This window comes from Urocampus carinirostris, chromosome 8, assembly GCF_059441175.1.
Source record: "Urocampus carinirostris isolate Australia breed hairy pipefish chromosome 8, RoL_Ucar_1.0, whole genome shotgun sequence".
Taxonomy (NCBI): Eukaryota; Metazoa; Chordata; class Actinopteri; order Syngnathiformes; family Syngnathidae; genus Urocampus; species Urocampus carinirostris.
Window position 1 is genome coordinate 24,594,718 of NC_142356.1, and position 22,218 is coordinate 24,616,935.

The 22,218-nt window shown below is 38.5% G+C and overlaps 1 protein-coding gene across 1 annotated transcript; it reads right to left on the bottom strand.

The window, feature by feature from the left end:
- Nucleotides 1-1,974: 1,974 nt before the first annotated feature.
- LOC148361319 (PDZ and LIM domain protein 3-like) lies at nt 1,975-21,395 on the bottom strand. Its single transcript, XM_088343124.1, has 7 exons — nt 21,227-21,395; nt 10,558-10,709; nt 9,124-9,208; nt 7,415-7,602; nt 2,610-2,737; nt 2,418-2,529; nt 1,975-2,310 (listed from the first exon to the last, which is right to left on the bottom strand). Exons 1-7 carry the CDS (start codon nt 21,317-21,319, stop codon nt 2,139-2,141), a joined length of 930 nt encoding a protein of 309 aa, XP_088199250.1. The 5' UTR covers nt 21,320-21,395; the 3' UTR covers nt 1,975-2,138.
- Nucleotides 21,396-22,218: the final 823 nt, after the last annotated feature.

Consider the following 22,218-nt stretch of genomic DNA (forward strand, 5'->3'; position numbering starts at 1 on the left):
AATAACCAAAGATTACTCACCATAAATGTGTATTAAAATGTTTTTAGATTATAGTTCATGTATTTTTGCTTATTATTCAAATGAATATTGTTTTTTCAAATAATGAAGTTTTTTCTACCACAATAAGATGCTAAGCAATACTCATTGTCAAGGCAAGCACTTTTGATTCTGGCTCCCATTTTGATCCAAGCCTGTTTCCTGTACTGTTCCCCGATCCAATCTTAGTTCTCCTGTCCCGGCTACCCATATCCTGCCTAATTCAGTTTACTGTATCGATCCCTGGCTTCCCGCTCATCCCGACTACCTGACTTGTTCCGATCTCTGCCCACGCTCCGTCTCCCGTCCAGGCTGCCCGACTTGTTCCAATCTCCGACCACGCTCCGTCTCCCGTCCCGGCTGCCCGACTTTTTCCGACCACGCCTTATTCGCGAGAGCTTCCTGCCCCTCTTACCTAGCGAGCACCAGATTGCTGTCTTTTTCCGCTCGCCCTGACTTCCTCGATCCCTTCATAAAGCATTGCGTGAAACGTTACGCATTTGGGTCCACTGCTTGTACCGGTCGTGACAGTACAGCCCTTTGAGACTTCTTGTGATAAAGGGCTGTACAAATAAACATGACTTGACTAGGGAAGTCTTATTTAAAACAAAACAAACATTATTATTATTACTATTATTAATATTATGAAAGGTGAACTTATTATATGTTGCTGAAAAAGTATAAAGGACTATTTTCCCAAATCAATTTGAAGGGACTGTGTGGATCATTTAGTACTTCATTTAGTACTTCCTTGTATTAAAACCACCTCAGTAAAGAACAAACAAACAATATTGATCTAAATTAACAAGTGAAATAGATAAACTATCATATAAACAGGCATCTGTTTAAACACTCATCTTTCGGGAAATATGTATTTATGCTACGAGAATTTTATTTCCCCTGTGTTCTTGCTTAGAAATGCTGGTCTAATAGTGATCCCAAGAGCCAAGAAGAAATCTGCAGGTTTGAGAGCGTTCTCCAGTCTGGCCATGGTGCTTTGGGATTCTTTTTCCTCTGAGATGCGATCTGGAACCTTAGTGGAAGTGTTTGAATCTATGCTTAAAACACACTTGTATTGAATTGCTAATGAAAGTTGACCTAGAGAAGCTGTCAACCAGACGCTTTGTTACCTATGTTTACTGTTAATTATGTCTCTGTATTGTCTATACAACCCTTTGAGACTCCTTGTGATTAAGGGCTATACAAATAGACTTGACCTGACTTAATTACATACTGAAGCCTGTTTGAACAATACCACAGTTGGGGCCACTTGGTTTTAAGTGAACCCTTGAGCCTCCTTTCCCAGTAAAAATATTTATTGGTAATTAAACAGCTCAACTGCATATTGCTATGCACTCAAGGCCTTCATTCAATTAATGTAAATACCATTGCAATGTTTTCCTGTATTATCTAATTGCTCATTTTGTACTATTTTATTGATTAAAAAAAAATTCACGACCATTTGGGCCACTCAACAGAAGAGGTAGTATTAGCAAGCCATCTGGAAAGTTCTTGTCACGTTGCTTGAGCTTAATCAAAAAAAATTGAAGATTACATCTTCAAATAAGAGTTTTCCAAACTGGAGTGGCAGATGGACTTCACTTATCAGTAAAGGTAACAGGATAACCAGACGATAACATTGCCACTGAGTAGCCAACAATAAAAGGTATTCTTTCCTATGCTGCAGTTTGCATATACGATTAGATAAAATGCAAACAAACCCGGTTAAATATTGCCAATCTAATGTTAATTTATTTGGAGATAAAACTGTACTTCACTAGACATGAACCTCACCGCATATAACTGTTAGTAGTTGTTGTTGTTGAATGGAGAGGATAAAGAATGTGTCCCTGTCAACATTGTTTCATTGTCGAATGAAAAAAATGCAAACATTTAAATACTTTCAAAGAATTAGTTAAAATAGTCGTTAAAACATGATTGAGGGAAGGATAACGCATCTTTATTAGCTAGATGTAGTCATAAAGAGGATATGGGGTAACTGGTAAACAGGAAGTGAGGTCATTTAGCTGTACAGGAAGCTGATTATTGGTTGAAAGGATGTTGGCAGGGATTTAGAGTTCCATCGAGGCTTGATTGTTGAACTACAGGTCGTGACTTTCGGGCGGGGGTCTGCTCCTGGCCCGGGCGTGGTCTTCGCAGTAGAGCTGGCCCCCCACGAAGAAATAACCTTTCTGCTTCAGGTTCATGTCGCAGTCGGCGCACACGAAGCATGTCGGGTGGCGGAACAAGTCGCGAGCCTTCACCACCGTACCGCTGGACCCATCAGAAAAATTATAGATGTTATTAAATACCAGAGTGGAATTCTAAAAAAAACATGTACAGGAGTATTTATTACACATTTTTGTTCCTAGTTTACTCACACAATGCCATTTCCACATTTGTCACACATTGGAAGTTTTTGAAGGTTTCCGGCGGGTGCGTTTGGTCTAGTGGTTGGGGCCTTAACCGACCTGGTCACTATCGGCTTGGTGCCTGCAACAAAACAGTCACATTTAAAAACAAAGGAAAAAAAAAACGAGTTAGCCGAGGAAAGTGGGTCAATTGGGACCGACCGTCGCTCTCCACAAATTCCTGCAAGGCTTTAAAGGATCCAGACTGTCGAGGTGGTCCTGGTTCTTCGTGGTCCTTTTGCAACATGCGGTAGACGTCCGAATCTTCGATGTTGGACAACGGCCTAGGGCTGCGTGGATGAGCATCACAACATGTTAGCAGATCATCAGAAATACATATTTTTCGATCATTCCGTGTGCCGTGATAGAACAAGTTCATTAATATTTGCTGTATTTATATTAATTTATATCAGTTCTATTTTAATTAATCTGTTTTTGTTGTATTGACTCATAGGCAATTTTAGAAAAGAGTAGTAAAAAGAAGTAGTATTTGACCTCTAGATGTTGCTGTATTGTATCGTGCAACCGGGAACAAGATTTTTACAAAGTACATAAACTCAGGGTGACAAACGTTTCTTTTTAAAATACTCATTTCCATGATAATTATTGTATTTTTGTTTATCGTTTAAATCAATACTGTTTTTTTTGGTTTTAATGAGTAAGTATTTTTATTACCAATAGGAGGCGCTAAATAATGCAGACGCTCCCCTACTTACTTTTCGACTTACGTAAAACGGTAGATACGAACATTTTTTTTGGGATGTTCAAAAATATCCGGACATTGCTGTAAGTTAGATTTTGTATTGTGTGCACCTTTTTTAGAGTACAGGACATTACTGTAATGCTTCTTTCCGCCGCTACCGGCGTATGGCGCCGTGAGAGGTCACCCAGCATAAACCTCGAAAAATAAATCCACTTCCTCTTCCAACTTTATGTGTAAACATACTGTACTGAATTTCCAGCACGCGAAGAACTTTTTTTATTGTTTAATATCTCATGCATCCATTCAATATGGTTGGTGTAAAGTGTAAAGATGAGGTGAGCTGTTTCTTTTGAAATGAAAGTGGAAGAAGAGAGCTTGATGCGGTTGAGAAAATGGTCGGATCGCTTGTTTTTGGTCACTTTTCACCATGGAGGAGGACCACTTGAAGCGCATCTTCCAAAAGTAAGTTAAACTCAACTTTTTTTTATCTTTATAGAGAATATTATTTTATGAAATGTTTATTTTTTAGTACAAAACAATACAGGTTATGTATACAAGCCTTAAACATACTTTTATAAATTTTAAACATACATTATATGCAAAATATCTCCTAAGTAGGGCAGCCTCTGTACAGGCTGTCCCTCCAATGTGTGTAATATCAAGATAATTTAAATGTTGGGTTTCTAGTTAAATAAGATGTAGGCTTCAAATAAGCATAGTTGTCTCATTTTACTGTTTAATGTATTTTTTTCTGATTTTGGTAAAAAAATATTTCTTATAATAATCAAAACTATTTGCCATATGTTAGAGAATGTTTGCTCATTTTAAGGTTTATAAAAAGTATATTACAGAAATGAGAGAAAACATATACCTGTAAGGTTCGTATCACGTACACTTATTCAGCCTGTTGTTTTTTATAGTATATTTTATTTTAAATTGCCTTTCAAAATGACATGTATGTTTTTGGTGTTGGATTTTATCAAAAAGTCTTACCCCCAAAATTCTACTCATAACCTAAGTGCGACTTTTATGTGTCTTTTCCTTCTTAATACAGTAAGACCTTGGTTATCGCAGTTAATGGGGACCAAAACCACCCACGATAAGTGAAAATCCGCGAAGTAGTGGCGCACCTTCAAAAAAAAAAAAACAATTTTTATTTATTTTTTTATTTTTTTAAATTATTATTTTTTTAGACCCGGTTAATGGGTACCAAAACCACCTGCAAAAAGTGACAATCTGCGAAGTAGCGACGCCCCTTCAAAAAGAAAGAAAAAAAAAGAATAAAGAAAAAAAAAATTATTATTATTATTTTTTTAATTATTAATTTTTTTAGACCCGGTTAATGGGGAGCAAAACCACCCGCAAAAAGTGGTAATCTGCAAACTAGCGACGCCCCTTCAAAAAAAAAAAAACATTACAGACCGCGAAGCTCTGAAGCCGCGAACGTCGAACCGCGAAGTAGCGAGGTCCCACTGTAATGCATTTTTTGCCGAATGAGACTTATAGTCTGGAAAGTACGGTATATACCTCTACACATACACAGTATATACAGTGATCAATTGTTCATCACGTGGGTTACACTCAAAAACAACCTGTGACAGCTGGAGTACGTGAAGTCGAAACCTTTATTTGTTTACAGATATTATACAATTGAATACACTATTATGCAATGAAACCAAAGAGAAAAATGCTCTTTACGAGGCCAAGCGTTAGTTTAACAAATTAAAGTACTGTACACGGCAGCTGTAGTTTACTGAAACTAACACATAGCCCAGGCATTATTTCAGTGAAAAACATAAAAAATGCATTCATTAGCAGTTCACCTAATTAGAAAATACATTTTAACTTCCTGCTGTTATGTGTCATGATATATTTCTAAAATGCTACCATAAAGCAGCTGTCCAAAATTTACCCTTTATTTAAAATAGTTAGCAATACAAATGCCTAGCACAAAATATATGAAAATGTATCTGCTTTTGCCTACAGAAATCGATTAAAAAAAACTTATGAATATGTAAATTAAATTAAAATTGATTGTATTGTAGAGCAAATAAGTCCAGTACTTCCAGGTTCTTTGATTCAAATTACCCACTTTGGAATGGATGGAACGACAGCGTCCCCTCTTGGACAGTTCCTGGAGGTACCAATTCACAATGCATCATAATGAAATCTGATAACATGAAGTTTTGAATGTAATTAAAACATCCAAGGCAATGTATTCATAAAATGTTATTCTCACTGTACGTAATTAAATCGATTGGAGGGCATTCTCAAGTACAGAACATTACGCAAATTTCTCACTTCTGTGGCTTTCGAACAAGTTTAGCAAGTTCAAACACCGTCATCCGATCCGTGTGGTCTCAGATATCTGGGACCAAGTTCAAAGAGACATGATCTGGTCAAGTGTCCTTGGTCCATATAAAAAGAGGAGCTGATTGATAGTTCGTCCTCTTTTTCTCCTCGCTGCCTGCCGCATCGCAAGTCGTTTTTTTTTTTTCTATCATTGATTCTCTGTGTTCCTGGTTCATTGATTCCATTTTTGGGGATCAATTAGTAATTCGTATCAGAACTCAAAGAACTCAAACTAATAACACAAGTTAATTTTTTTTTATCTTGTTTAAGAAATTCAAGCACCCTTCAGAAAAAAAGATTTATGGTGGAGCACAACAAAACTTAGAGGCAAATTTGTTTACTGGTTTTAGATCGGGGGATTGTATAATGATAGTCTGTAATAATAGTCTGTGGATTGCGATATCCTGTGCAGCCCTTTGAGACTCTTTGTGATTAAGGCCTATACAATAAAACATGACTTGACTTGACTCAACTGCAGTAAGGAATAAATCGTTTCATTCCTAACGATTTTCAAAATTAAAGCTAGAAAAATCCCTTCAGTCTTATACCTGAATCTTGTTTTGGCCTTGGTATCAAGGTATAATATAACGATAATGAATACAATAAATATGAGATGAATCCTTTCTCATTTTGATGTATTTATGTACATAATATATACGGATACTAAGAAATGTGTCACCTGAACAACAAAGCTAAGAGCGATCCTGCATGCTGACCCGACCATCTGTAAGCAGGAAATGGCCTGGATAAGAAAATCTGGCCTACTCTTCTTTAGCTTGCATAATACAAAATATTTTATACTTTGTGTAATATTTATATTTTATATGTATGTAGTTTGTGGTGATGTAACAAATATAAATACTGTTGGGATTTTTTGAAAATTGCATATTTTTGAGGGGACAATCACTTCTGACATTTTAGAAACACATGAAAATACAATAACATTTACAAAAACTTTAGAAATACATTTGGTAAAGCATTTGGAAAGTTAAGGGTGAGGTAAGTTTTAGTGTACCTATTTCATTATTATAAAATGGATAAGTAACATAAAAACGGATACCTATTTACAAAGAATTGTTTATTGTTTTGATTTTACGTCACCTTGCTGATATTATTTGTTTGCTTTTTGAAGGAAAAGGTTTGATTAAAAGGAACACTGTGTAATATTTGACTACTAGATAATGCTATATCATGCAGTGCTACATAGCACAAGGAAAACTACAAATTACGGCGACTCAAAGGGACCAAATTGCACGATTTTTTTTTAAAGCATCTCACAAGATTTTTTTTTTTGGGATCTACCCTTAACGGCAAGATGCCAGACAATTATGTCATGGATTTGTAGATATCAACACAACATATAGTGAGTGTCCAAAACTCAGACATTTTTTGTTTTGTCAAACTTTTAAGTATTTCAAGTGCTTATATATCCATCCATCATGATCTGCTTGTCCTCCTCAGGGTCGTGGGGGTGCTGGAGGCGATCCAAGGAATCTTCAGGAGACACCCTGAATTGGTTAGCACACAGAGACAGACAACCCATTTGCTGATTTACACCTAGTGGCAATTTGAGCCGGCCAATTCACCTGACATGCATGTTTTTGGAATGTGGGAGAAAACCGGAGTGTCCGGAGGAAACCCACGCAAGCCAGGGAGAACATGCAAACTCTGCACAGGAAGGCTGGTACCTGGATTTGAACCCATGACCTCAGATCTGTGCCGCGGATGCGCTAACCACTCAGGTGCCGTACAAAAACCCCCCAAAACCTTGTGAAAATCTGGGAGAAAAATGTTTTTTCTGTATTTTTAATTGTAATTCATTTTTTGACCACTAAGAGGTGCTAAATAACATACAATGTCCCTCTAAATAGATGATTATTATTTTATTCTTTTGATTCCAATGATGATTTACCTGCTGGGTTTGGGCAGCACGATTCCTTTCATCTGTCCCTCCATGGCGTCTTGGATGTTACCAGAAGAGTAGAGTCCGATGGGCGTGTTGTAGGTGGTGCTGACCACTTGGCGCGTGTCATCGATGTTTGCCGCCGCCACAAACGGTTGAGCTCGTCGGTTGTGCGCCACGCCGATGGGCTTGTACTCCTGCACCCCAAGACCAAACATCAATGTCTTTGAGCAGCAAGTTTATACAGGGGATAACTCAATTATTGATTCTTTCTTCATAGACTGAACCTATTGAACCGAGTGATGGACGCCAGACGTAACTTTGAAGAAAGGACATTGAGTGCTGAAACCCTACTGGAAGTATGAAGACACAGAAGAAGTACAAAGATAATTTAGGAAGGAATATAAGAACCACCAACTTGCCCCAAGCTAATGGTGAGGTAGGGGTTTCAAAATCATCTGTCCATCGCATCATGATACATTATCAATGGAGAAGTTACATTCCAAGATTAGTTCATGCCATGGGTGTAACCAGCTTGTTCTTGGGAGTACTCAAGCACCCCCAAATTCCAACCAAGCACCTCCAGAAAAACTCTTTTTCCCTTAATAAAGGACAAGATATGCTTACATATGATAAACAGCCTTCTAGTTTTATTTTTCAAACAAAGTCACGCACCAATGTTGATTAAAGAAGTTATAGTAGTAACATTTATCCAAATTCAAAGTTTTTTTACAAGTCTTACAAATGCTCGATATGTTCGCCGTTTGCAGCTATGCACGAGCCAATACGAAATTCAAAGTTCCTAAATCAAACTGTGGTATCAAATCAAAAAATAAATATTAACATTGGTGCGTGACTTTGTGGCCACCCTGTAGTATGTTTGCAGTATTTCAGCACTAGTACCGGTATTTTTGTACAATTTCCGTATTAGAATTTTTGGAGTATATCTGTAGTATTTTTGCAGTATGACTGTAGTTGTATTTTTGTAGTATTTCTGATGGCAGTATTTTTTTATTTTAGTAATACTGTAGTCGATTGTTGTAGTACCGGTACTTCCATAGAAGTATTTTTTAAGTATTTCCATACAAGTGTCTTTGTAGTATTTCTTTAGTCTGTTTTAATATTACTGTAGTTTTATTTTTGTAGTTTCTCTGTTGTAATATTTCTGTAATAGTATTTTTGTATCATGGTATTACCGTGGTAGTATTTTTGTAGTATTTCTAAAGTTTTTGTTCTTATTGGAATGAAGACAAAAAAAATGTATTAGGTCCATGTTTCAAGGCACATAATTTTGACACTCTTTGTGATTAAGGGCTATACAACCAAACAGGACTTGACTTGACTTGACCTACAAATCCATGTGATGGGCGAATACATGTTAATTTACCAGGAATTAGTTGCGTTTTCATACGTCCTTTAGCATTTTAGAACAAATCACCTTTCTTCAAAGTCAAGTCTGGTTGCCATCACTCAGTTCAATGGAGAAAGAGTAACTAACCAGGTTATCATTGGCTAAAAAGCGTATTGATTTTTGGGGACACCCCGTGGTTGTCACTTCTATTTGGTGCAATTGATTTACATTTCAGCACAAGTTCATTTTTTTAAAGTGCAAAATTATGGGATCATTTAAGATCGCTGTCAAAAATGTCTTTTTAGTTTATTGCACATGTTGCTCCGGGATAATCCTGTAGAAACTGTCAATAGGTTTTCTAACTCACCTGTGGCTCGGCTTCCAGGTTGATCTTAAAGGGGCTTACTTTGCCTTCCTCCGACACCCGTGGCGACCACAGCTGAGTTTCGCCTCTACCAACACAACAAACGTAATAATGACAGGACTGAGCACATATTTACATAAATACATTTGCTGTGGGCTGAAGGAATTTATTGAATTTATCGCGAAATTCTTTGTTCCGGTTTCTGTTTGTGCTTCCCGTTGCATCAGTGTTGGCTTTACATAGAAACAATGGTGAAATTCAGTGTACTGTCATATAAAAATGGTATAAACTGATAATTTGAAATATTTTTAAACTGTATAACAATAACCATTTCATAATTTAGGCCTTTACTGCTATCACAAACAAAATAAAAATAACAATTTGATATATGCTATGACCTACTGGCCGACCAAACGACGGACAGACAGCCAGACCAACAGACAGACCACCAGACAGACCACTAGACAGACCGACCGACAGACCGACCGACAGACCGACCGACAGACCGACCGACAGACCGACCGACAGACCGACCGTCAGACCGACAGACTGACCGACAGACTGACCGACAGACTGATCACCAGCCAGACAGCCAGACCGACCGACAGCCAGACAGACAGTCAGACCGAAAGACGGACAGACCAGACAGACTGACAGACAGACATAACAAAAAATGTTTAGAGTAAATTGTCATTTCAACTTAACTTCACCTCAACCAATACGAAAAACATAATAACTCCTGATAATCAAATACATATAATTGAAAGGGAGAGTTTAAATAAATTCATCTACAATTGTGAAAAACAATTATATGAATTTACAGTTTAAGAAAATATGCAATTAAATGTTGACAAATTATTAAAGAGTAACTTAACCAAGTAACAAGATTCCTCAATTTAAAACACATTTGTCTAGATTTTTGGCACAAGTTTTTCTCATTTAAAACTCTCCATAACTGTGTTTTTTGTTATAAAATCTAAATAAAAAGAATCACCAATTTTGTAAACTAAAAATAATTCCATATTATTGAAATGCAAAAAAAAAAAATCGCAATTTAGTATAAGTCGCATCCTTTCCTGAGTAGAAGACGAGACAAATGTTTGACCCAGAAGAAAAAGAATTTTTGCAAGGACAAATAGGAAACACGTTTCTGGTGACCAAAGTGTTGTCTGTTTCTGCCAAAGAAGACCATGGCGTGCCCAGAGCATGACACATGCAATATTGTTTTATTTTTTTGTATGCAAATGTTGCTAAATTCAAGAATAAATGCGCATCAAATACCCTTTAAGTTGACAGCTTTTCCTTCGTTTTTGTGTAGGAACATATCTAATTTCACAAAACACCATACAGTATTTAGCTGCAGCCTATATTCATATTTGTGAAATATAGGCAGAATATACTGTATGGTTTTGAAAGCAAACATAGGAGACATTTCACCTTTCCACGATGAGTGCTAGCTGGTGGGTAGCCTCTTTGATTTTGTTCTGTGCGTCACAGTGGAGCATGTCTGCAGATGAAGCGCCCTCTATTGCCACTATCAGGTCGCCGGGACATAGGTTGGCCACCGCCGCCTTGCTGCCAGGTGTGATCTAACGGCACAAAAAGGAAAAGACCAGTTTTGTCAGTCTTTTCTTAAGGAGATTATGTCTCACATTCAAAGAGGTGTGCTAGAACCCGTTCCTTATATGTTTCTTCCACTCACAAGATGTGCTGATCTGAAATCAAAAGCAATGCGATGATGGTATCTGTTTTTGCGTATCCATCCATCCATTATCTGCATCGCTCATCCTTAGGAGGGTCGCGGGGGTGCTGGAGCACATCCCAGCTATCCTTGGGCAGTGGGCAGGGGACACCCTGAACTGGTTGCCAACCACTCTCAGGGCACACAGAGACAGACAACTCACCCTCTCATTCACACCTAGGGACAATTTAGACGGGCAATTAACCTGAAATGCATGTTTTTGGGAATGTGGGGGGAAACCGGAGTGCCCGGGCGAAAACCACTTGAGCACAGGGAGAACATGCAAACTCCACACAGGAAGGTTCGATCTCATGAACTCAGTACTGAGCCGCACACGCGCTAACCACTGCGCCACTGTGCTGCCCTAGTTTTTATTCCATCAATTCAAAATTTGTAAAAAAATGTCCTCTTTGATGGCTATTAAATGGTAAATGGTCTACATTTATGTTTATACCTTTTTTATTTGCAAAATGTAACAATCTCAATTTCTCATGCATTCTCCTTTGTCACAAAGTTCTGACTCTTATTTATTCCATAAAATTGAGGATATAATTAATATATAATATATAACTCCCCTTATTAACAACATTCATACATACCAAGACAGACGCGCAGTCAGAGGTAAAATCCAGCCTGACCAGCGCAACCGGGTATTAAAATCCGAGCCCAATCAATTAACTTGATTTAAGGGACCGAGCTGGAAAAACCCCAGAATGTTCATATTTTATTTCTGAGGGCCGGGCCGGGGTTCTCTCTCGCTGACTTTTGTAAATCCACCCGTTATTGTTCTTTGTTTCTCTTTCTTTATGTCGCTTGAATCCGCGCAATCCGCGTGACACAAAGAAAAAGAAGCAAAGAACAATGATAGTTGGGTCATTTAAAAAAAATAGAGAGTGAGAGACTGGATCCGAACCTGAACAAAATGATTGACACTTTAGGCCCGATTCCGAAATTATCCCGAAAGATCTCACCACTATGTGCAGTCATCTGTCATCATAAAAATATACAATTTAAACTATATTAAATGGTTATGTTTATCCAGTGTTAAAATTCTTCCTCATTTGACTACAGACAGTGTCAAAGGCAGCATTAAGGTCCAGGAACAGCAAGAGTTATGAAGCGACGGAGTCCATTGCCAGTAGAAGATCATTGGTTACCTTAATCAGGGCTGTCTCAGTAGAGTGATTAACCCTGAAACCCAATTGCTTGGATTCCAAAAGATTATTCTTAAATATAAAATCCTTCAGATGCTGTGCCAACTTTTTCCAGTATTTAAGAAAGAAATGGTAGAGAGACCAATGATTCTGATTTAGTGCACACCTCAGCCCCAAACAATAGAATTAATCCAGCAAGTCAATTAACAGCAAGTCAAGCCCTCAAGCCTTTTTGCTCTTGTTGCAAGCTTTTTTTCGATACCTGACTCCTGCAGGTCCCGCTTTTGCTCCTGTTTGTCTCCGGCTACGACCCGTTTTGATCCCGACCACGTCTACTCTCCCGTTCTGGCTTACGACTCGTTTCCGACCCCGACCACGTTTTTGCTCTCCAGTCCCGGCTACCGACCAGTTTTCCGCCCCTGACACCGCCATCGCTCACTACGGAAGATCCACTTACGTGTTCGGATCACAAACTGAGTACGAGATCGTGGGCGCACCACTTCCTCGTTCCTTCAATAAAACTTGTGGTAAACGTTACACGAGTGGGTCCTGTTTCCATTCTCGTCCTGACACTTGACTTGAATCCATTTAGATTTGTTTTTCTTGAGTCATAATTCACGAGGAACATTAGGCTTGGACAGTAGAAATAAAAGGAAATGATAACTGTAATACAGGTTGGTACAAAAATGACCCTGACACCCCTGCCATTTCAAAAAAGAATTCTTAAACTTTAATCCTAGCAACCCTAATACTGTTTGCTCAGTCCATTCTTTACCCGAAAACTGTGTCAGAGAGTATCTTATATCTGAGTACTAATAAGAGGTCCCAAAAGATCATCCAACATTTCCAGAGAACATTCTCGCTTGGGATGCGCAGGGCCGTGACCTTATTACATTACTACACACGAACACACACTTGCACACACAATGAGGTCATGTGATTATAAATAAGGTTTGAAAGGCAATGCCAAAGAGGGAGTGATGATTCACGACACATGCTTAACAAAAAAAATATATTGTAATGTTATCAATCGTTTTCAAAAAGTATTGATGGAATAAATAAATAAATCGCAAAACAATTTATGAAAATCAGTTTGCAATTCGGCATCAATATGATTTTTTCAACGACTTTACTCTTTGAAGGTTCAGTATAAGAACCCTTAATGATAACTCCTGCTGTCATGTAGCCAAAATTAGCATGAGGCTGGTGGACATGAGTTAGCATCTGGTAAACAAATAAGAAGCTATTTCCTCAAGGGATTACTTGAGTCTCCAAAATAAACACAATTGCATACTAAGGAGTATATTAACAACTACAGATAGTTACTGTAGAAAAAGTCCATATTTTATGGTTATATATATAAATATTTTTATTATTATCTTATATTGAAAGTAAGACAAGGAGAAAGATGAAACTCCAAAAACAAATTTTCAAATCCAAGAAAGTGGGTTTAGTTGTTCACCGTATCTATTTTTCTATTTTGTGGGCGAAGGTTTTTCTTTTACATTGAAGAAAAAAATATTTTTTTAAACATTTTTTATAGATACTTGAATAATTTACTACATTTTTAGATAATTTTGATGTTTTTTTTTTTTTCTTTTAAATAGATAATTTAAAAATCCCATTTTTAAAACCTTGGAAAAAGTTTTGATATTAAAACTGTAGATTTAATTCAATTTATCAGAAATACTACTGTTATTAAGATTATTATTATTTTACTATGATTATAGTGAGTATATTATTTCTAATTGTTCTTGATGATTGTTCATGGAAATAAAACTAATCACATATACATACATTCGCGATAACAATGTCAGGCTTATTTTCCTATGCCGATTGATTTATGTTAAAGGGACAGTGTGGAATAATAAGCACCTCTTATTGGTGGGAAAAAAACTGAATTCACTTTGAAGAATCAACATTGAATAAAAGAGTAAGCAAAAACTGTTAATTATCATATACATTTGCATTTATTTTTTAGTAATCGTAAGTTGAAAATTATTCATTTATTTTACATAACATGAGTATCACCTCGAGGCAGCTGACATGATTGTTTTCCATCTTGCTGCTACGTGTACCCAAAAACATCAAATAAGGAAGATGATGCATTTATGTCACTTTGCATCTTTTTAGTTCACACTCTTCCTAGAGCTTTTTATCTCTCACTTTTGGCTGCACCACACAAAACCAGTGACATCTAGTCATCATTTGCGAATATATTTTTTAATTTTCTCAGAACCCGAACAGACGGTGGACCCAGACCCGTAACGTTTTCACAAAATCTTTATTTTACGGAAACGGGGCAGTCACGCACGGGAACACAAACACCAGCGATTCGGTGATCGCTTGGCAGAAGAAGTGAAACAGAGAAGTTAGGCGCGGGAAAACAGGAAGCCAGGGGCAGATGAGATCAAAACCTGACAGTACAGACGGGGTCGATACCAGGTACAGGACACACGAGCATATATCAGATAGGACGGGATCGATACCTGATACAGGATGCACGAGCAAGATAGCGGACAGGATGGGACAGACACCGGATACTGAATACGCAAGCAGGTTACCGGACATGACGGGACAGACGGGATTGATCCCAGATACACGAGCAAGATACCGGAAAGGAAGGGACAGACGGGATCGATGCCGGATGCTGGATACACGACCAGGATACCGGACAGGACAGACGGGATCGTTACCGGATACTGTATACACGAGCAAGATACTGGACAGGACGGGACAGACGAGATCGTAACCGGATACAGGGTGCACAAGCAAGATACAGGAAGGGACAGACGGGATTGATACGGAATACTGGATACATAAGCAGGATACTGGACAGGACAAGACAGAAGGGATCGATACCGGATACTGGATACACGAGCAAGATACTGAACAGGATGGGACAGACGGGATCAATACCGGATACTGGATACATGAGCAAGATATTGGACAGAATCAAAATACAAGTCTTGCAAGTGCAGAGGTTAGTTGACGGACTGAAGGTGAGGGCAATGGGCAATCGTGACAATTTGGGCTTTTTGTTGTTGCTAAATGCCATTGCACTTCTTTTCATGGCACAACTGTTACGATTTATTTTTTTTTATCATTCATGAACGTTGCACTATTATTATGACTTAGGCCAGTTTCCCAACCCTTTTGTAGCCAAGGCACTTTTTTCTGAAAAACATCTCAGGGCACATCATCTATTGAAAATGTTTGAAAATTAAATAATAATTTTAATTCATGTTCTCTTGTTAAGGTGGAAATTATCATGTTGTTTAAATTGATGTTTTTTTGTTTTGAATACACAATTTGAGGTCACTATGATGCAGAAGATCATTTTGGTTTATTTTTGCAGACATTTTGGATTTTACTATATTTCTAAACTGTTTTGGAAGTTTTGTCGATTATTCATACATTTCTATATATTTTCTTGAAAAATAATTTGAAATGAGCGTAAATGTTCCACAAATGAACATTTTCTTCACTACATGCTTCCTTTTTTTTCGAAGTAAAAACTATCATTAAAACAACAAAACATGTGTAAGATTTAGTCAAGTCAAACCATTTTTATTTGTATAGCCCTTTATCCACAAGGAGTCTCAAAGGGCTGTACAGACTACAGACTATTATTACACCATCCCCTGATCTAAAACCCACATGAGGGCAAGGAAAAACTCAAAATCCTCCCTTCTAGGAAGACCAGGCTGCAATTGATGTTGCAATAACAAATAATACAAAGATATTGTCAACACGAAATATAGGTCATTCATAAGCTATAGAATAGAATTGTGTGTTGAGCCTAATTTTTAACAGTTCCACAGAGGTTCAGGATCGAATCTCAGTGGGGAGAGCATTCCACTTTATTTTACTTCACTTTATATATTTCATTTTAATATTGTGATCAATGGCATGTTTTTGCAAATTGGGCAATTACCTGCGGCACACTAGACAGGGTCTTATGGCACACTGGTTTAAAAAATGGACTTAGCCCAGTCTGTCTCTAAGCACAACAATGTAAATATGTTTGTTCTGCCTTTTATCCTGAGTCTTTTATTTTTTTTTCGCCCTTCTTAAAGTCTTTCTTACATGTTTACCCTGAAGTGCCATATCCAATCTCATTGCATACAATGATTCACAACGGTGATGTCGATGACACTCCAGACAATTCGAGATAATATACGCTGTTCCTTTAAAAAGTTAACACAACTAATTAAAAAAACTGTGAATTGTCCTGAGAAAGTCATTTTAGTGCGACCATTTCTCTCTCAAGTCAGGTCCTGTTTATTTGTATAGCCCTTAATGTCATGATTACTCATGGCACTCAACTGTGACCGCTCGTTTGGCGCCAGCTGCTGCTGGTTACCTGATTGGTTCCCACTCCTATTTAAGATCAGCGCTCTCACTCACCCTTGGTCGGTCCGTCAGCAAACCTCTGTTTACACAAGGCAAGCATTTTTGACTCTGACTCCCGTCGGTCCCGTTTTGTCAGTCGCTTTCCACTCTTCCGTTCCTGATTTCCCTGTTTGTCTCCTGCCAAGACCCATTTTTTGACCCCGACCATGTTTTTATCTCCCGTCCCGGCTAACCCGTTTTTTAACTCCGACCACGTTCTGATCCCCGGCTGACGGCCTGTTTTTCCGTCTAACTACGCTTCGATCTACCGCTCCACAAGATCCACTTCCGCATTCAGAACACGCTCGGATCCCGTGAACGGCTTGCTTCCCGCGTCCAGTGAGCACCGGATCGCTGACTTTCCTCTATATTTCAATAAACTTGTGAGTAACGTTCTGGGTCCTCCTTCTGTTCTATTCGTGACACTTAATCACAAGAAGTCTCAAAGGTTTGCAGAGACCAATGACTAGTACAGACTCATATTACACCATCCCCTGATTTAAAACCTACATGAGAGCAAGGGAAATCTTATGAATAAACCTCTCTTTTTCGTATAAGTCTTATAAATAAAATGAAATGAAATGATCTGCATTTATATAGCGCTTTTCAAGTCAATGACTTCCCAAAGCGCTTTACAATGTGCTCCACATTACCCAATAGAGGCCTTGTATTGCAGCCATGTAAGACGCTAAGCTGCTTATTGGGGGTATTAGGGGTTCAGTGTCTTACCCAAGGACAGTCTACCTCCTGAGCTACTGCCGCCCCTAAACACTTGAAAGACTAAATGATGGAAGAAACATATGGGCTTTGTCCAGAAATCCATAAGCACAGATAATACAAGCAGAGTTTTATGAATACTTCCAATATGTTTTGGTCAGTTTTTGCACAATTCAAATGCGTGTCCATCTTTAAGAACAAAACACAGCCATCATTTGTGTTTACATTCTACTGGCAGCCCCCTTAAAGTCCAGGAGGTTATGTTCCTTTCCTAAAAAGGCAGTAGAGGCAAATACACACATATACAAAAACGAGCACACGCACACTCATGCACTGACCCTGCTACGCACAGACACACAAAAATAATGGCCTTGAAAAGATGGCTCCAGTTGTTTCTGATGTCTGTTCCTAAAAATAGAGCGCGGGCAGCTCCGAAGGATTAGAAGATTGAATCACGGCTAAATTGTTGTAATGCTCCTGTCCTTCTGTCATTCTTCATATGTATTGCTCACTTCACATGTCATTTACAATTATTTCCAATTATTCCTTTTGTGTGTTTGCTTTTAGTACGCAAGATTTATGCCTCTTTGCTCCGTATAGGAATTGGCAGACCCGACTATGGATTGTATGTTGAATATGTCATATTTGGTACTACTTTTGAGGCCAATACCGTAACAAGTTTTACCGTATTTCCTGCAATATAAGGAACACCCCCCAAAAAAATGGTCTTTTATGTCACGACTAGCACACAGGATAGACCCAATCGCGTAACGTTTTCTCACAATTTTTTTGAAAGAAAGAGGAAGGGCAGTGCCCGCGATCCTATGCTTGCTGGACATACGCTCTTGCGATTGGATTTTGATCCGAATACGGAAGTGGATCTTCCGCAGCAGGCAATGGCAGTCTCATGGACGGAAAAAGCAAGTCGATAGCCAGGACAGAAGAGCAAGAACGTGGTCGGGGTCAGAAATGGGTCGTAAGCCGGGACGGGAGACCAGACGTGGTCGGGATCACAAACGGGACGTAAGCCTGGACGGGAGAGCAGACGTGGTCGGGATCAAAACAGGTCGTAGCCGGAAACAAACGCAAAAAATGGGACAGGCGGGAGTTGGGGTCGAAAAAGACTCCTCCGAGGTAAAGTGTCCTTGGTCAATACACTGAACCCCTACGCCCCTGATAATCAGGTAACTACCTTGCATGGCTGACTCCCTATCGGTGTATAATGTGTGTGTGATTGGGTAAAGGTGAAGTAGATTGTAAAGCGCTATGGGAGGTCTTGAAAAGCGCTATATAAAAGCAGTCTGTTTACTGTTTAACTTTACATTTCTGGACATTTTTTTTTATCTGCGCCTCACAGTCCAGAAAAAAAAGTACATAGAATAACACCTGAACCGGAGGAGGACCCAGACGCGTAATGATTCTCACACAAGCTTTATTTTACGGGAGTGGGGCAGTGATGCACATAAACACAAACGCCAGTGATTAGGCGATCGCTGGGTGGAAGGGGAAAGACAGAAGTCAGCCAATACCGGACAGATGGTGTCGATACCGGACAGAACGGGACTGACATGAGCGATACCAGATATAGGAGACTGGAGACAGAGATCAGACAGGGTGAAATAGACGGGATCGATACAAGACAGGATACACAAACAGGATACCGGACAGAGTCAAAACACACATCTTGCGGGTGCAGAGGTTCATTGACGGACTCACAAAGGGTGAGTAAGAGCACTGAGCTTAAATAGGAGGGAAGCCAATCAGTCAACGAGCTGCAACTGGTGCCAAATGGGCGGGGCCAAGTGGGCGCCATGGGCAACAGTGAAAAACTCCAGATGTATAACATTTTATAACAGATTGCTTTTAGATGCTGACAATGATTTATTGATTTGTGAAATGTAAGTACTGCAGATGTTATTGTATCACTAGCAGGTATCTGCAGCTATCACAGATGCTGTGTGAATTTATCTGACAATGGATACTCACCAAATATAAGTCTATGTGACGATATTCTGAAAACATTGTCTCGTCCGTTCACGAAAACGGTTAACACACATAAGTATGGCCATTCATTTTTTGTTCTTTCACACAAGTAGTTTGTGTCATTTTAAAAAATAAATGTCTGTATCAGGGGTGTAAAGACTGATGTAACTGATAAATGTAATGAATTGGTATGTAAAATAAATGTAACTACTCCTTTAGGTCAATTAACTCGGAATTGATTATTTATTCAAGTTTTACAGTCGTATTGATAATGTCACTAAACATATACAGTATAATATGTTTTAATCACAATGATACGTCTTCATATGAGCACTAGGGCTTCAAGAAATTTAAGATACGAGATGTGTTTCTAGCAAAATACAAGAATCCAGGGTAAGATAATTTCCAAACATTACCACCATAGACGAGGGCTTTAAAGTCATTTTTATTATCATCCTATTTACCTTATAACTTGATCTTTATGTTCCATTACTATTTGAATTTGTTTTAGTTATTTGTTTTAGTGATGCGTTTTATAGCTATTTCGAGTTAACTTAGAAGCCTTGGGAGGCCGGGAACAAATGAATAGGTTTTCAGTTATTTTGTATTGGGAAAATCAGCTCGAGATTTTATATATATATATATATATATATATATATATATATATATATATATATATATATATATATATATATATATATATATATATATATATATATATATATATATGGAAGGGATGGAAGGGATGTCTTTAACCATTCCATGGATTGATTCATAGTCCGATTCAAGGAATTGGGTTATTTTTTGTTTTGTAAAATCCATTAACCCAATAATGGCACATGTTTGCGTGTACATGTTGATTCTTGTACCGATTTCTGTCATATTGCATTTTCTTGGTGGCCATTAATTCGTGTTCAGAGATCCTATGGCTTCACAGGTGACGGAGAAATGGGGAGGGGAATTATAGGGGAAAGGTACATTGAGGATTATTTGGTGTCCCCATAGTGGTTAAAATACTCCATTAACAAAAAAACTATAAACATGCATTTTTATAAAAACTCATAGGCCAATAAATGTGTATTTATATGACATAAGATGAAACTAAAGTGTAAGAGGCTGACATGATTGTCCACCAAAAACCCCAAACCTTGTTAAGGCTGGGCAAAAAATAATATCACATTGATCACTTTGAGTTGTTTGTATTTGTTCTCGTGCTTTGTGTCAGTCGTTTTCAATTGCACTACGAAATACAGGGACATCTAGTGGTCAAATACTACAGTTTCCCTTCAAACCAGGGATGTCAAACTCAGTTTGGTTCCGGGCCCGTTCCGAAGTAGGTTGCATCAGTAAAAGAATGTCAACTCTAAAATTAAAGCTTTGGTTTTCAGTATTATGCTTCATCATTCAGCCTACATTAGTAACCTACCCTACATTTTATAATCACGTATGACAAGGGATCTTCTATAAACACCGCACATTTATTAAAAAACCATAGGGAAAAAATGTTTTCATGTCTGGGAGTAAATGTGTTAACTGGTTTACTTTCACAGTTGAGTGAAAGCAGATTTACACCTGATCCAACTCACCGTACTATACAAACGTAACACTGCCCTCCTGCGTCCAAAGAGAGCATTGTGTTTGGAATTATTTAAAAAGAACACAACTTTTTATAGTGATAACCAAGAGATTTGCTTCTTTCTTTGACATACTCTGAAATGGATGGCTTTGCCGGATCAAATAGTGAAACGGCCCGCAAGCCGTACTTTTGAGATGCACTTGAAAAAGAATAAAACTTCACTGTTAAAGTCAGTAAGAAAAGTTTTTTTTTTTTCTCCGTTTAATATTATTTTTGCTAGCTTGTAAAGATTTAAAAAAAAAAAAACTTTGGTCTAATATCATTGAATAGGGAAAACTTAAATTTGTCCGATGAGTGTGTAGACTTTTTATACCGCTGCAAAGAAGTTGGTATGTGACATAAGTTTCTATTCTAGCAAACAAACTGGCACAGGTGCAAAGTCACACCCATTTTGAAAGCCCCCTCCATACACCCCCATTCTCCATTCATTCCCGTCTCTTTAAAAGTTCTGGAAAAGAAAAAGTTGAACCAAAAACTTACCCTGGAGATGGTGAGTGGCTGGTTGAAGTCCTTGCCACCCACCAGACGGAAGCCCCAAGGGGCCGGCCCGTTCAGGACCACATTGAACGGCATTCCCCTTTTAACACTGACGTCCCAGCACAGTGAGAAGAGTCTGAGGACGAAGAGATATCAAACAGCAAGGGAGGACCTAGGGGGGGTCTTACATCGTCCAACCCCTAACCAGGAAGGTCATTGGTCAGTTCTAGTTGTGCTGCATACGTAGTCCTGCATACTTCAATGAAATGAGGATGCGTACCCCTATCAGGCCACACCAAAAAATCCACACGGGGAGTTTACAGTGGAGCTGCCTCCCGCTCTAGACCCCCCCTTTTCGCTCCTCTCCTTTTTTGGTTGGCCCACTTCTGCTTGGAGATCCCGGAGGAACGTAGCGGAGCAGGCAGGACGCCCTAACCCCCTCCCTTAGTTTCATTAAGCCCTTAAAATGTGCTCATTTTTAGAAGTTCCATTTGTTGTTTGTTTTTAGGTTGGTGCTGGACAAAATTCAGTGTGGTGGTGGAACTGGGTTGTTTTTATGAGTTGTTTAAAAAGTTTACTAGTTTAAAGATGGTGTCCATATCTTCAAAATATTCTACTTGGTGATGCCATCTTTTGGCTGAAATCATCATTGGAGCACATGCAAGTACTGTGTGTGAAATCTTTGGATTTGCTTGAATAAACTCTTCCTTTTTCATTTTTTTGGGTTTGGATTGGCATTTGGACTGTATTTGAAACATTCCTTTTTTTACTTTCTACATTTTCATCCTGAAATAAAATAAAACTGGCAGCACGCGTGTGGTATCACTCAGGAAAGTGACAGAGCTACTGCTGTGGTTAAGTAACAACTCTTACAACTTGCAAGAATTGAGATTGAATCTCACTAAAGCCAGATCCATTCCCCAAAAGACGGATGACCTGGAGCTACACTTTGTGAAAAACCGAGTGTTGCGTTTTAGACCTGGCTCAGCCCAATG